The following is a 12,358-nucleotide window of genomic DNA, read 5'->3' as shown; positions in this document are numbered from 1 at the left end:
TTATCACAGGTTCCTCCATGCAGTGGAGGAGCCAATGATAGCTAGCATATGCCCACACTTCCCCTCATTGCCCCCTCAAGAAGACCTGAAAATATCATGATAATATCACAGTAGTAGCACTGACCTACCTGATAGGGTTATTGTTAAGAATTACTGAGATAATCAGCATGAACCACTTTGAACACTCCAAGGTGCTGCATCTGGATGATTTATTACACAAATAAGCCACACACAAAACACGTACAGAAACCTCAGTATTAGTGTTATAAATATTTGCAAAGAAAAGCAAAACAGATACTGCTGAAACAGGCCAGACTGGAGGAGGAAGAGGATCCGGCCAATCATCCAGTCCTGCTACTTAACAGAAGGCCACACCATCAGGAACTGGGGTCATCTGCATTCACAGCAGCTAAACATAGCCTTAAAGTGGATCCCCAACATTCCACAAGCACTGTTCTTAGTGGCAGCCGTTGCAGAGAGCTGATACAGTGGTACCTCGGGTTACATATGCTTAAGGTTAGATACGCTTCAGGTTACGACTCCACTAACCCAGAAATATTACCTCGGGTTAAGAACTTTGCTTCAGGATGAGAACAGAAATTGTGCTTCGGCAGCGCAGCAGCAGCAGGAGGCCCCATTAGCTAAAGTGGTGCTTCAGGTTAAGAACAGTTTCAGGTTAAGAACGGACCTCCGGAACGAATTAAGTACTTAACCGGAGGTACCACTGTACTATCAATGTGGAAATGACTTTAGCTTTGGTGCCTATGTTCTCCTTCTCCTTGGGTGGGAAGGCATAGAAATAGCCAGCGTTTCATTTTCTGCCTTACTAAAAGCCTTATCATTTTTATAAGCTTTTCCTGCTTACAGTGGTACCTCGGGTTCAGTACTTAATTTGTTCCGGAGGTCCGTTCTTAACCTGTAGCACCACTTTAGCTAATGGAGCCTCCTGCTGCCGCCGCGCCGCTGGAGCACAATTTCTGTTCTCATCCTGAAGCAAAGTTCTTAACCTGAGGTACTATTTCTGGGTTAGCAGAGTCTGTAACCTAAAATGTATGTAACCTGAAGCGTATGTAACATGAGGTACCACTGTATTTTCAATCTACTTCTCCGTTCATTTGCTACCAGGGTAAAGCATGCTATACATAACATGCAACAGAATGGAAAGACCCTTACCTTCCACTGTTAATTCTACTGTCACCTGACGAACGCCACCAGCATTCCGGGCCTCACAGGTGTATGGCCCACCATCTTCCTCCTGCACCCCTTTTATAATTAAGCTGAAAAGCCCTCGAATGCTACGGTCCACTACACAGCGCTCTCCCTCTGTCAGAAGTTGCCCATTCTTGTACCATGTGACTTGGGGTTCTGGGATGCCTCTGACCTAGAAAGATTGGGTGCAGAAAGATTGGGGGTGGTGTGGGGAGAGTGAGAAGGGGGGGGGAGAGAGAAACAAACACAGAAGGTGACTTTATCTGGAAGAAATGCAGAACACTTCATAAGCCAGTGGAAAGTATTTTCTAAAGCCATATCTGTTAAACACATACAAACTGTTTTGAGCCAAATGGCAAAAACCTGAAGAAAAAGAAAAGAAACTATTGGGTGCATCAAGCTGTTAAAACTAGCAATGCTGCTCCAGCAGGCAGCTACCCAGACAAAGCTTTTTTCTGTCTTTTGAAATTTTAAAGCCAGAAATGAGAAATTCTGAGAAGCAGAATCATGAGCCAAAATTATTAGAGCATATTCTACTGTCAAACGGCTGTCTAGACTAACAGATTTATTGTAGCATGACATTTGCAGGCCTCATTATCAGATGCATTCACTAGGAGAGGCATTTAGAAGAAGCAATGTTCATCAGCCTCTTTAGAAAGAGTCAAATACCACCCATGGAAAAATAAACCTGGTTATGTCTTTTGAGTGTTAAGTGTGCATGTGTAACACTGTGTGTGTGCAAAATTTGGTTAACATTTTATCACACATAAAAGCTGAACTTTCCCCAAAATGAATTTCAAGAATATCCAAAAGTAGCTATTTATTTCTCCCAATTTTGGGGGGCAAACACCTGAAGAAGCACTTATTTCCATACCAACCTGTCCATGAATTAAGATCTTCTGCTGAGGGTCTTCTCCAGGTGTCGCCTTTATCTAAGCTACATTACTCAGTCACACAGGAGAAGACTTTTTCAGCGGTTGCACTCTAGTTACAGAATGCCCTCCTTAAAGAGAGTGCCTGATTTACATTTTGTTTTGCACGAAGCAAAAAACATGTTGATTCATTCAGACATTTAAAAATTGTTGTTATTTCTATTTCTGCTTTGAATGAGCTTTATTTTCTGTTTTATTTCAGTCCATATTATGATATACATTTTGAGTGTTACACTTCCTTAAAATCCAAATAGGATACAAGACCGTACATAAGTATTTTATACAAAATAATAAATCCAACATTTACATTCCGAATGTCAACATTCAGAATTTCAAATATTCACTGGACCATATATTTCGTTCCAACAGAATAAATCAAGAGGAGTGCCTAACATTCTTAACTAGAGCTGAAAACTGTAAATTTAGTTAAGCAATCAGTAAGGCTGGAAGTTAGTGGAACATCTGATTTTTAATGCACTTTTTCTCCTGCATGTTGCTATTCAATTTCTAAACTGCAGATACCCCTTAATAATGTGAATATGTGGAACTGTCACCATCAAGACCATGCAAAGTTACCTACTGACCAGTGCCAATGGGTCATCATGGCATTTTATCAAGCAATTCTTCAACCAGCAGATTTAGCCTGGGAAATTATACAAGCTTATCACATGTAGTCCAGGAAATGATATAAAATTTTCACATATAGTCCATCGCACTGAAAGCATTTACACAGTTATTTTGAGCTACGACATAAACAGGATAAAAAAAATATCCACCAGGTGGTGTCCTTGGCAGTTACAAAGTTCTCACAAAGTTACAAAGACCAACACCAATTAACAATATGTTGTTCCCCACAATAAACAAATATAGTGTGTGTGTTTTAATTTCATTTATTGTAAAGAAAACTGAAAAGCACACACAAAATCAACTGGAAGGAGGAGTCAAAAAAAGGGTTCCAGGGCTGTCCATGGTAGAAAACAGCTAACATGGGAATGCATCTGTAAATGGGGGTGCAGTACATTTGAAGCATGAGCAGTGATCCTCATGGAGAAGTTTCCACAGAATGTTAAACTCCAAGGACAAGCATAACAATACAATGTCCAGCTGCAGTCTTAGCTATTTCCTTCTGCAACTAGGGGAAAATACTATACTATAACAATAATCTTTGTGAAGACTGGCAAATATTCCTCACACCATAGGAAGGGTGGAGCGGACCTACAAAGATCTGGTAATCCACTAAAAGGTAACAACCCAGAATTTAGGAATCACTGTCCTCTCCTCTGCTAATTTACTAATGATAAACTTAACTTCCTGATGTTCACACAAGCAATCATGCAGTTTATCATCATCTGGTGTAAAATAAAAGAAAACTAAAGATTTTCTGAAGTGGCAGTTAACAGCAGACTGAATGAACTAAGGCATAACTCAGGTTTCTCTGGCACTGCCATTGGTATTAATCTAATAATGTCACAATAAAGCAGATCCAAGCATATTCTCTAGATTACAGCGTGTCAAAAGCAGTGAGGGGTTTGGATAAAAGCAGGCACCAATGTCAGAAGTGCTTGCAGGAGAAGGAATTGATTTAACAAAACAAATAGATGGTAGATTCCTCCCTGGAAAATATTATAATCTCTTCCTATCATCCAGTCCAATTTCAAATAACACAGGCCACAAAGTATTGTGCCTTTCTCCTTCTGGATGCTATTCCAAATTATTAGTTTTCCCTCATGATAGAACATATCACTCTAATTTCCCTTAGCTCCAATTGGACCATACTATGTCATTCCTATCCAATTCTTCACTTACGGTTAGTTTCATAGGCTTCTTTGACCATCTTTTGGCTCTCCCTCATACATAAGCTACATTTCAATTTTTTCCATGTGTTTTTATTTTGCAAACATCAAGCCTCCAATTTGAGGAATAACAGCAGGAGGGGCACATGCATCCAAAAGGATGAGAGAGTTCTTCCTAAGAAAATCAGAGAGAGGCTGATTGATGCACAAAGGGCTTCGTTTTTGTGAGCTTCGTTAGCCCACACTGCCTTGCAGCTGCATCAGTTGATACAGTACTTGGGGGGGAAAGGAGAATAAGGAGAAGCAGCAAGTGGCGAATTATTCTGTTTGTGAGGATTTACATTTCAAGCTAGAGTTTGAAACACATTTCATATGGAACTAACCCCTGCACTGAAAAGATGTATTCCTGCCATAAAAATGTCTGGCGATTCTAAAACAAGCTGCCAGTTACCTCAGTTTGATGCCGATGGTGGACCAATTCCAGAACTGCAGCAGGTTTTTCTATAAATAAAAAATTAATTTTTCTGGTAACTCTTTCAGGCTCTGCAGAAACATCTGCATTTAATAACACATCCACAATGGGTAAGGACTTATCCACTTATCTAATGCTCTGCAGCTTAAGGCTATAGCCCTTATTTATAGCCCTGTCTGCTCCTTACACGGGCCCTACAGATTCCTAAGAGTAAAGGGGTGGAGGATTGCTTTCACCCAAAAGAAAGGAACAAAGATTGAAATGCAGTTTACTTCCAAGTAAGGACCAATTCACATTGCATGCTGATTGTCTAACCTGTCTCCACTAGTAAGTGGGGTAAGGCCCTATGTGTGCAAACACATAATGCGTATGTGACAGGGACTGAGTTATAGCCAACTTCAGTGTCCCAATTGTATGGACTCTTGCGTTTTAACTGTTGTAGCCTGCTCTGGGACCTTAATAAATTGTAGTACAGTGGTACCTCGGGTTACATACGCTTCAGGTTACATACGCTTCAGGTTACAGACTCCAATAACCCAGAAATAGTGCTTCAGGTCAAGAACTTTGCTTCAGGATGAGAACAGAAATCGGGCTTCGGTGGCACGGCGGCAGCAGCAGGCCCCATTAGTGGTGCTTCAGGTTAAGAACGGACCTCCGGAACAAATTAAGTACTTAACCTGAGGTACCACTGTAATATTAATAGGTTTACAAATACTCATATCCTTTTTGGTATTAAGGTGTTCAGTAGGAAACAAATTGTAGATATGTAGAACATCCAGCCAGCCACGTAATGTCTGAATTGGCCCTGAATTCAGTGAGCATTGTAAACTTGAGTGAAAGTTCCACAGAACATTAAAAAGTCCCCTCAAAAAGCTACTGGGGCTTTCTCTGAATATTTTGTAACTGTTCTTTCCTCTTCAATAAATGACAGAATCAATGCCTTGGTTTGTACAGACTTCAGATAATGGAAGAATCTTGATAGGTTTTCAACCCATATCCAAACAACAAACTGTTTCTGGTCTAACCTGAAACCAGAAGTAGGCTAAACACATATAAGCTAGTTACAATATTTCAAGACCTATTTAAATGACATAGACCTTGAACTCCTGCAGTAAATTTCTGCTCAGAAGCCCAATGAAGAGTAACAAGACATGCTGTACCATTACCAGTACAACATGCAATGTCATAAGAAGGTGAGTTTCTTCCATTCTGAACACCATGATCCTTTTTATGACCCTTCTCAAGCTCTAATCAAGAACGAGTTTGCAAAGGTTTACAAAATATATATCCCCCAGTGCATGAGAGTTTTTGTCTTGCTTGCAGTGCTGACTTTATTATCACATGGTTACACTAAAAAATTCAGTTGTCAACCCTTTTAAGGTCTGCTTTTATTGGCATTTTAACGAATATCTTGTATCATTTTGTGTAAGCTGCTTATATTTTTTATGAAGCTACATATTAATAATGATAAATAAAGAAATCTACCATGGATATAAAGTTAATCTTTAGAGGCGGTGTCCCAGATGCCACATGAATTGCCTCTAACCTATTGTGGTTTTCAGTTCTTGGGATTTCCTACCTTAACCCATGAATCTGAAATCTTGCCCAATTGAAACTAGTAACACCTAAGACTCTTCTTACAAAATAATAAATGTCTTCATTCAATATTTATGTTCATTGCTCAATGTTTGGAAACCACACAAATTATTGCAAACACACACTGTCATCAACGAGTCTTAAGTATCCATTAAAGTTTTCAATCAAATTCCAGATTCAATATGACACCAGAAATGGCACACAATAAAACCATGGCATGCTTGATAGCAACAAAATATGGTAAAGGGCTATTTACCTATGTTCTAACATGGCTTCCAGTGCTTAACAATCCCTGGTCTAGAATCCTAGATGGCTTAGATTAACATCATCATTCAACTCAAAAGGGGAATTAACTCTATCTCATTCAAAATCATCCATGCATTGAAAGAGAGAGGATCAAATGCATGCTTCAGCTTGCAGCATAAGCTGTCATATTTTGTCTCAACATCTGGCATTGCTTAAGTTTCTTATTCCATATGTAAGCAGTGCTAATAAATCACTGCTTTGGGAGTTCACATTTGAAGAATGCCACTACTGAGATCTTCCCCCAAGCAATCCAAAGTAGCAGAGGAAAAATTTCAGCAATGTCTTTAACAAAATCCCTCAAAATCAGAACATTATTGAATTATTAGTCAACACTGTATCTAAGTAGCCTGACTCTACCTCATCTTTAACTGTGTGCTTTAGGACTTCATCCCATGGAACTCTTAGCTCTGTTTCCCTTTCATCGCAAATGGAAGTAAATTTTGCTGCACTGATTTATCCATCTATTTTAGGTAATGAGTCCATAGGCTAGTAACATTCATGGAAAACAGATTTATTAGCCACAATGGCTATTTGGAACACCCATGTTTAGGGGTTGCTTGTCTGAAACCAGAAAGAACATGCTCAGGAGGCATACCTTTGCCACCACAACTCTTCCTGGCAGCCACTATCTCACCCAACCCACCCAGCCCCTGAATGATGACATGGGTACACAGAAATCTTTCTAACAGAAACACCACATCATCATGTAGTGTCACCCTGATGAAACTTTAGAGGAACAAATGGCAGCTGTTTGTAGAGGGATGTCTCCCATTTCACCGCCCACAGGAGGAGCAGCAAAGTAGGAGGGCATTTCATCTCAACCATAACTCATAAACAATTATTTTTAACAATTTAGATTTTAAAACCATGGGCCTTAAGTATTTTTTTTTTAAACCCACAGATCATATATTTTAAAAAGTTTTCAACCACCATCTAAAAACAAAGAGGAAATGCAACAGATTTTCAAAGGAAGGAAAATCAGCCATCAAGAAGGCTCTGCCTCTTGTTCCTCCCGGCCTGATCACACAATAGGACCAAAACCATAGCCTTCAATGGCAATCAGGAAGGCTAGTCAGGCCAGGTCACAATTTGTGTACTTATCAAAACATAATTGCTTTGAAATATGCTTAGGGACAATGCATTACCCAGAAAAGCCCTCTGCTAAAAACCTTAGTCTACCCACAGGGAGTCTGCAGGAAACAGAGTCAAGACAAACTCTCTAGGATAGCCTCAAATGATTTTTACAATCTTAATTACTGGTCCCCCTGTGCTCTATTTTACCTGGCTCATCTACTGCAGTACCTTATTCAAGTAACTTAATGTGAAGGGAACATCCTATGCTCTCACCTCATGGCTTTTCACTCTCGTCTCATATAAAGTAACAGAAACTCCACATCATTAACCAAGGTAACAGATGAATGAACTGACAAAATGCAGGAGAATGGCAACAGCAGAGGAAAAATAGGTCCATTTGGAAAGCCCCTGAAGCCAAAGCAATGAACCACCACTGTGGAAGCTGTGGCTTTTCCAATAAATACAAAAATTACTCCAAGGATGAGTGGAGAAGCTCCAACTAAGCCAACATTTATAGTACTCCCAACAGTGAAGTATTTATGAGCTATCTACAAAAGACATGGTCTGTTAGCAGAAAAGCAGACAGCAGCTGCAAATCATATTGTTGACAATCATCTTATTGTTTTCCAGGTTTCCTTACAAGAAACTGGTAGGGCTCTTGCACAGAAGTTGATTCTACCATTAGTCACCATGGCACATTAATCTGAACACAGCAAAAACATCTATTTCAGTATTCTGTTTAAAGTGCACATGCTTTGAATTGTTTGTCCTAAGACAAAATGACTTTTTAGAACTATAGTACTTTTCTGTCCTTGCAAATAAAGGAGATAGCAAAAATGTTCCGGAAGATGTATGCAGAGGTTCATTATTACAATGGAGTTAGCTGGAGATTTGGAATTGGTGTAATCCAGATTCTCTTATATTATACAGCAATTAGAAAGAGATTCTTAACAAATGGTAAGTACGTACAAAAAAACATAGCTATGATGATCAGCAAAGCTCAAGTCTCCAAGCAAGTGCTAGTTCTGACATCCTTCTCCTGTTCACAATTAGCTTTGCTGCATTGTTCTCTATATTGTCTTCCAGGTACACAATCCCACTTTCCACTGCCAACATTATCTCATCCAACACCTTCCTTAGGCTTTCATCACTTCTAACCTTTCTTTTCTTGCCTTCTTTACTTGGCTCAGCAGCTGACCCTACCACAGATGCATTCGCCTTGGCCACTCCTTCCTCCACACTTAAATTTTCTACTTCCTACTTCCTCCAACTTTCCTTCCCTGGCTGCTTTACAGTCAGCTATCTTCATAATTACAACAGATGGCAATTGGTTGCATACAAATACAATAAAAATACAATACATTGGCCACAATGCTTGTCTGGGCTTTGCCCCAGAGGAGGATGCACCCAATGGTTTCAGGGCCCAAAGTCATGTGTCATCACCGCATGCAAGTAGGAGTCAGATGTGATATATTGACTCAACTAAATATATAGTATTACATAAGTGCTTTTTAGCAAAACTGGAATGAATATGCATGAATAGATGTGTGGGATTCCACTAATGAGTCCCATCAGAAGCCCTGCCCCAGGACGTCTGTTTGCACAACTGTCTTCCCGTTTCCTTCTGCGGAAAATTATATTGGGTGGTTCCAGAGAACCCCAAGAGCAGCACACAGGGGGAGGAGAGGAGGGATGGTTCCATTTGGCAAACCCAAATGCTTGACCTGATGGAAAGATCACCATATTGCAATGCTGAATTACTCTCAAATAAGGATAGCAACATCAAGATGTTGCGGTGTAGCTAACTAAGCTTCCACTATGTATATTTAGAGATTAGGCTGGAACACCTTGAGATAGAAAAATATTCAACTTTAGTCCTTAATTGTGCAAACGTTTCACCTGCACTTGCATACCACCAATGTGTCAGTGCCAATTTAAGGCATACGCATGTAACCCTAAACCTGCATATGGAACAAAGAAGATCTGAGAATTTGTACAGAGGTTAACTGTAAAGATTGCACACTTGCAATCCTTCAACTTCAAGGAACACACGCCTCTCCTTTCCTGGTTATACCTCTGCTGCAACTTGTGGTTGAATGTCTAATTCCCTGTCCATCTAATACAACTAATGTTGTGATTAGATAGGTGAGCCAAGTTTGTTTACTGAACCAGGAAGATCTAGGATCAAATGCCTGCTTTGTCATGAAGCTCACTGGGTAATCTTGGGCAAGTCACCATAACCGCAACCTAACTTACCTCACAGGCTATAATGAAGTTAAAATGAGATACTCTCCCCAGGCACGTCAACTTGTCTGCTTGCTGGAAAAATAGGGTACAAATCTGATAAAAGAAATAAATCTTGCTGTTCAATGTCACTACTGATGTAAGACAACTCATGACACTCCACTTGAGAGAGGTGCAGTTTTAGATATTAAAGCACTCAGGTACCACTTTAAAAATATTTCTCATACAATTGTGCCCTACAAATTAAAAACACTTTATTTTATATGGAAGGGCAAAAAGTTTCAATTTCCTGAAACAGAAGGCAAATAGAGAAATCCTATTTTTTCCAAAGGTGTATAGGATCGCTCCCAAATAGGGCTTGCTTGGTCTTTATCACAGAATTGTGTCCCTTCAGAATACCAGATTTTTCAGAATTGAGTTGCAAGAAGGTTGTTGGAGGGAAATGCATTTCTTCATAATGGACACATAGATGCAAGACATTAAAAAATGCTCTTTTGTGTTTTTAGCAGAAGTCTCAGACGGAATTATAGCAAAAGGTTACTTTTTGGTAAACTGTCATGATAAAGCATTGCGCTGCAGGCAACATCTATCTTCCTTTTTAAGCATTACAGAGCTCTCGGCAGTATGTCATTTATTTATGCAATCCTTTGAACAGGTGGAACTTTTATACCCTCCTTTGACCAACCCTGAAAAGAAAGTAGGGCTGAGCAAAATCTGTGCCTATATATCTGCAGCATTTCCCACTTTGTGTTTCCAGCTAGCTGCTGGATTCGCCCCCATTAAAAAGCAATTGTGCAAACTGGTGTGCAACATCACGTAATACCAGGTCATGAGAGTTGTTGACTAGCTATGTCAATTGTCTATGGGAACGCACATTGGAATCCTTTGCCCATTCAGAGAAGTGAATTATTGGAGAATTATTGGAGAATATATACCAGGCATTAGAAATTTATAATGCTTAAATGTGGATGACAAAAATTGCATGCCTGCACTATCTCATGACATATTTAAATTTGTGAAATAAAATAGCATTAGTTCCAAGTGAAACTTGAGGAGCTGCCCAGGGCACCTGCAATTTTCCACACATATTTTCTATGAAATTTCTAAAAGAATGTTTACAGGTTAGGTCCTTCAGTACAAGCTATTTCCAAGCATCAGCACAGCAAATAATCCAGGAACTACTTTCAGTGCTTATCAAATCAGTTCAGGAATCTGTCCGGAAAATTATGATATGCTCAAGTATTCATTTCAGGAAAAGCCTCTGGCACAGGAAGAGAGATTATTGAAGAACAACAGCAGGTTTGTGTTGCAAAACCCACTAGGACAAAAAATTTAAAAAAATATCACCAGAAGCAACTCAAGAAAGAAACTAATAAGCTGTTGTGTTATGCTGTAAAATTGGGGTTCTTCTGTCCCTTTTTGGAATGGATAGTTTAATCACAATGTCCCTGTTGAAATGTTGTTAGGTTTAAATTAAAAACATATCTTTACTAAAGATCAAATAAATTTTGCAAGATGTCAAGCTCTACGAAGTTCTTCAGTAGGCATAAAGATCTTGAGCTCCTAGTGTAACATGGTGGCTAAGACTGCTGCAAGAACCGAAGGTTTCCCCAGTTAAATCTCATCTTGCCATGGACTCTGCTGGTGGCTTTTGATAAGCTGTCATCTCTTAGTCTGTGACGTGAGGTTGGCAATTTAGTATTTACAGGCAATTTAGTATTTACAGGCAACCCAGGGTATTTACAGGCAACTCTCAGGGTGGCTCAAAACCAGAAAGGTAATGTTTTACAACAATAAAAGCATGTATACAGCATTTGCAGTGCATAAAAACGACTTAAAGCTAAGACATAATAAAAGACCTAGGGAAATAAATAGGCCTTTGCCTGGAACCAAATAACAGCAAGATTCACACCAATGAGCCTCTCTAGGGAGAGTATTCCACAGGCAGGGTGGCATCACTGAAGTTATGCACCTCATAGCCTCCTGCTGCATCACAACCAATGAGGGTGCATATTGATGAGTCGTCCAAAGAGGGGCTGTTATTGTACAATCAGGGTTCTCTGCCTATGTAGCTACTAAAACAAACTACAGATCACGCCTCAATGCAGAGCCAGATATTTGGTTGCAGCTGTCCCAAATTTAACCAGTGATAGCCACATTGTGCAAATCAAAACAGTCCCATACCTCTCATTAGAATCTAAGTTCCCAAGCTATGCTTTATCGTTCTTTTTCAATGCCAAGTGACATTTTTGGTTTTGCAACTGTAAAAAAAAGTTCTAATTAGCATATGTAACATATTGTTGATTTACAATACCTGCTTTGAATTCGTTCTCAAATGTTTTGCCTTACTCTATGTTTTTTGTTATTGTTTTTGTTTACGTAGTTAAGTAAGTTCCTTATTTCTCTGAAATTAGTGGGGAAAGTAGCATTTTGAATGAAGTGAAACTTGATGTTTAACATGCCCAAATGCTTAAAAGTACCCTCCATCATCAATACTACTGTCATTCGGTTCAGTGCCTATGTAGGTGCTAGGAGAAAATATTGTCCTTATGCCAAAGATATGTATGTGCAACACTAGTGTTTTGAGAAAATAATATTTAACTTCCATTTTTAATGACTTTCAATGGGGAAAAATAAGTTTGGATCAAAATTTTGCTATATGATAAAATATCAACTAACAACTCTGTGACTTTAAAAGTTTGGGAACTGCTGTTGTACACAGGTTGCATTTA

At 39.3% G+C, this 12,358-nt stretch overlaps 1 protein-coding gene across 12 annotated transcripts in view; it reads right to left on the bottom strand.

Moving 5' to 3' along the window:
- The window catches only part of MYLK (myosin light chain kinase), a 184,216-nt gene that overhangs the window by 116,500 nt on the left and 55,358 nt on the right, over positions 1 to 12,358 (bottom strand). For 11 of the 12 annotated variants that reach the window (XM_083583789.1, XM_083583780.1, XM_083583782.1 and 8 more), the window contains one exon: positions 1,174 to 1,381. In XM_083583789.1, coding sequence (XP_083439915.1) covers positions 1,174 to 1,381 — 208 coding nt within the window. Of the gene's footprint in view, positions 1 to 1,173; positions 1,382 to 4,385; positions 4,436 to 12,358 lie in introns of all 12 variants that reach the window. The other variant, XM_083583781.1, reaches the window with a different exon arrangement.

The sequence above is a fragment of the Podarcis filfolensis genome (assembly GCF_964270895.1).
Source record: "Podarcis filfolensis genome assembly, chromosome: 1".
NCBI lineage: Eukaryota > Metazoa > Chordata > Lepidosauria > Squamata > Lacertidae > Podarcis > Podarcis filfolensis.
The sequence above is the reverse complement of the archived record's forward strand: the minus strand, read 5'-3'. Positions and strand labels throughout refer to the sequence as shown.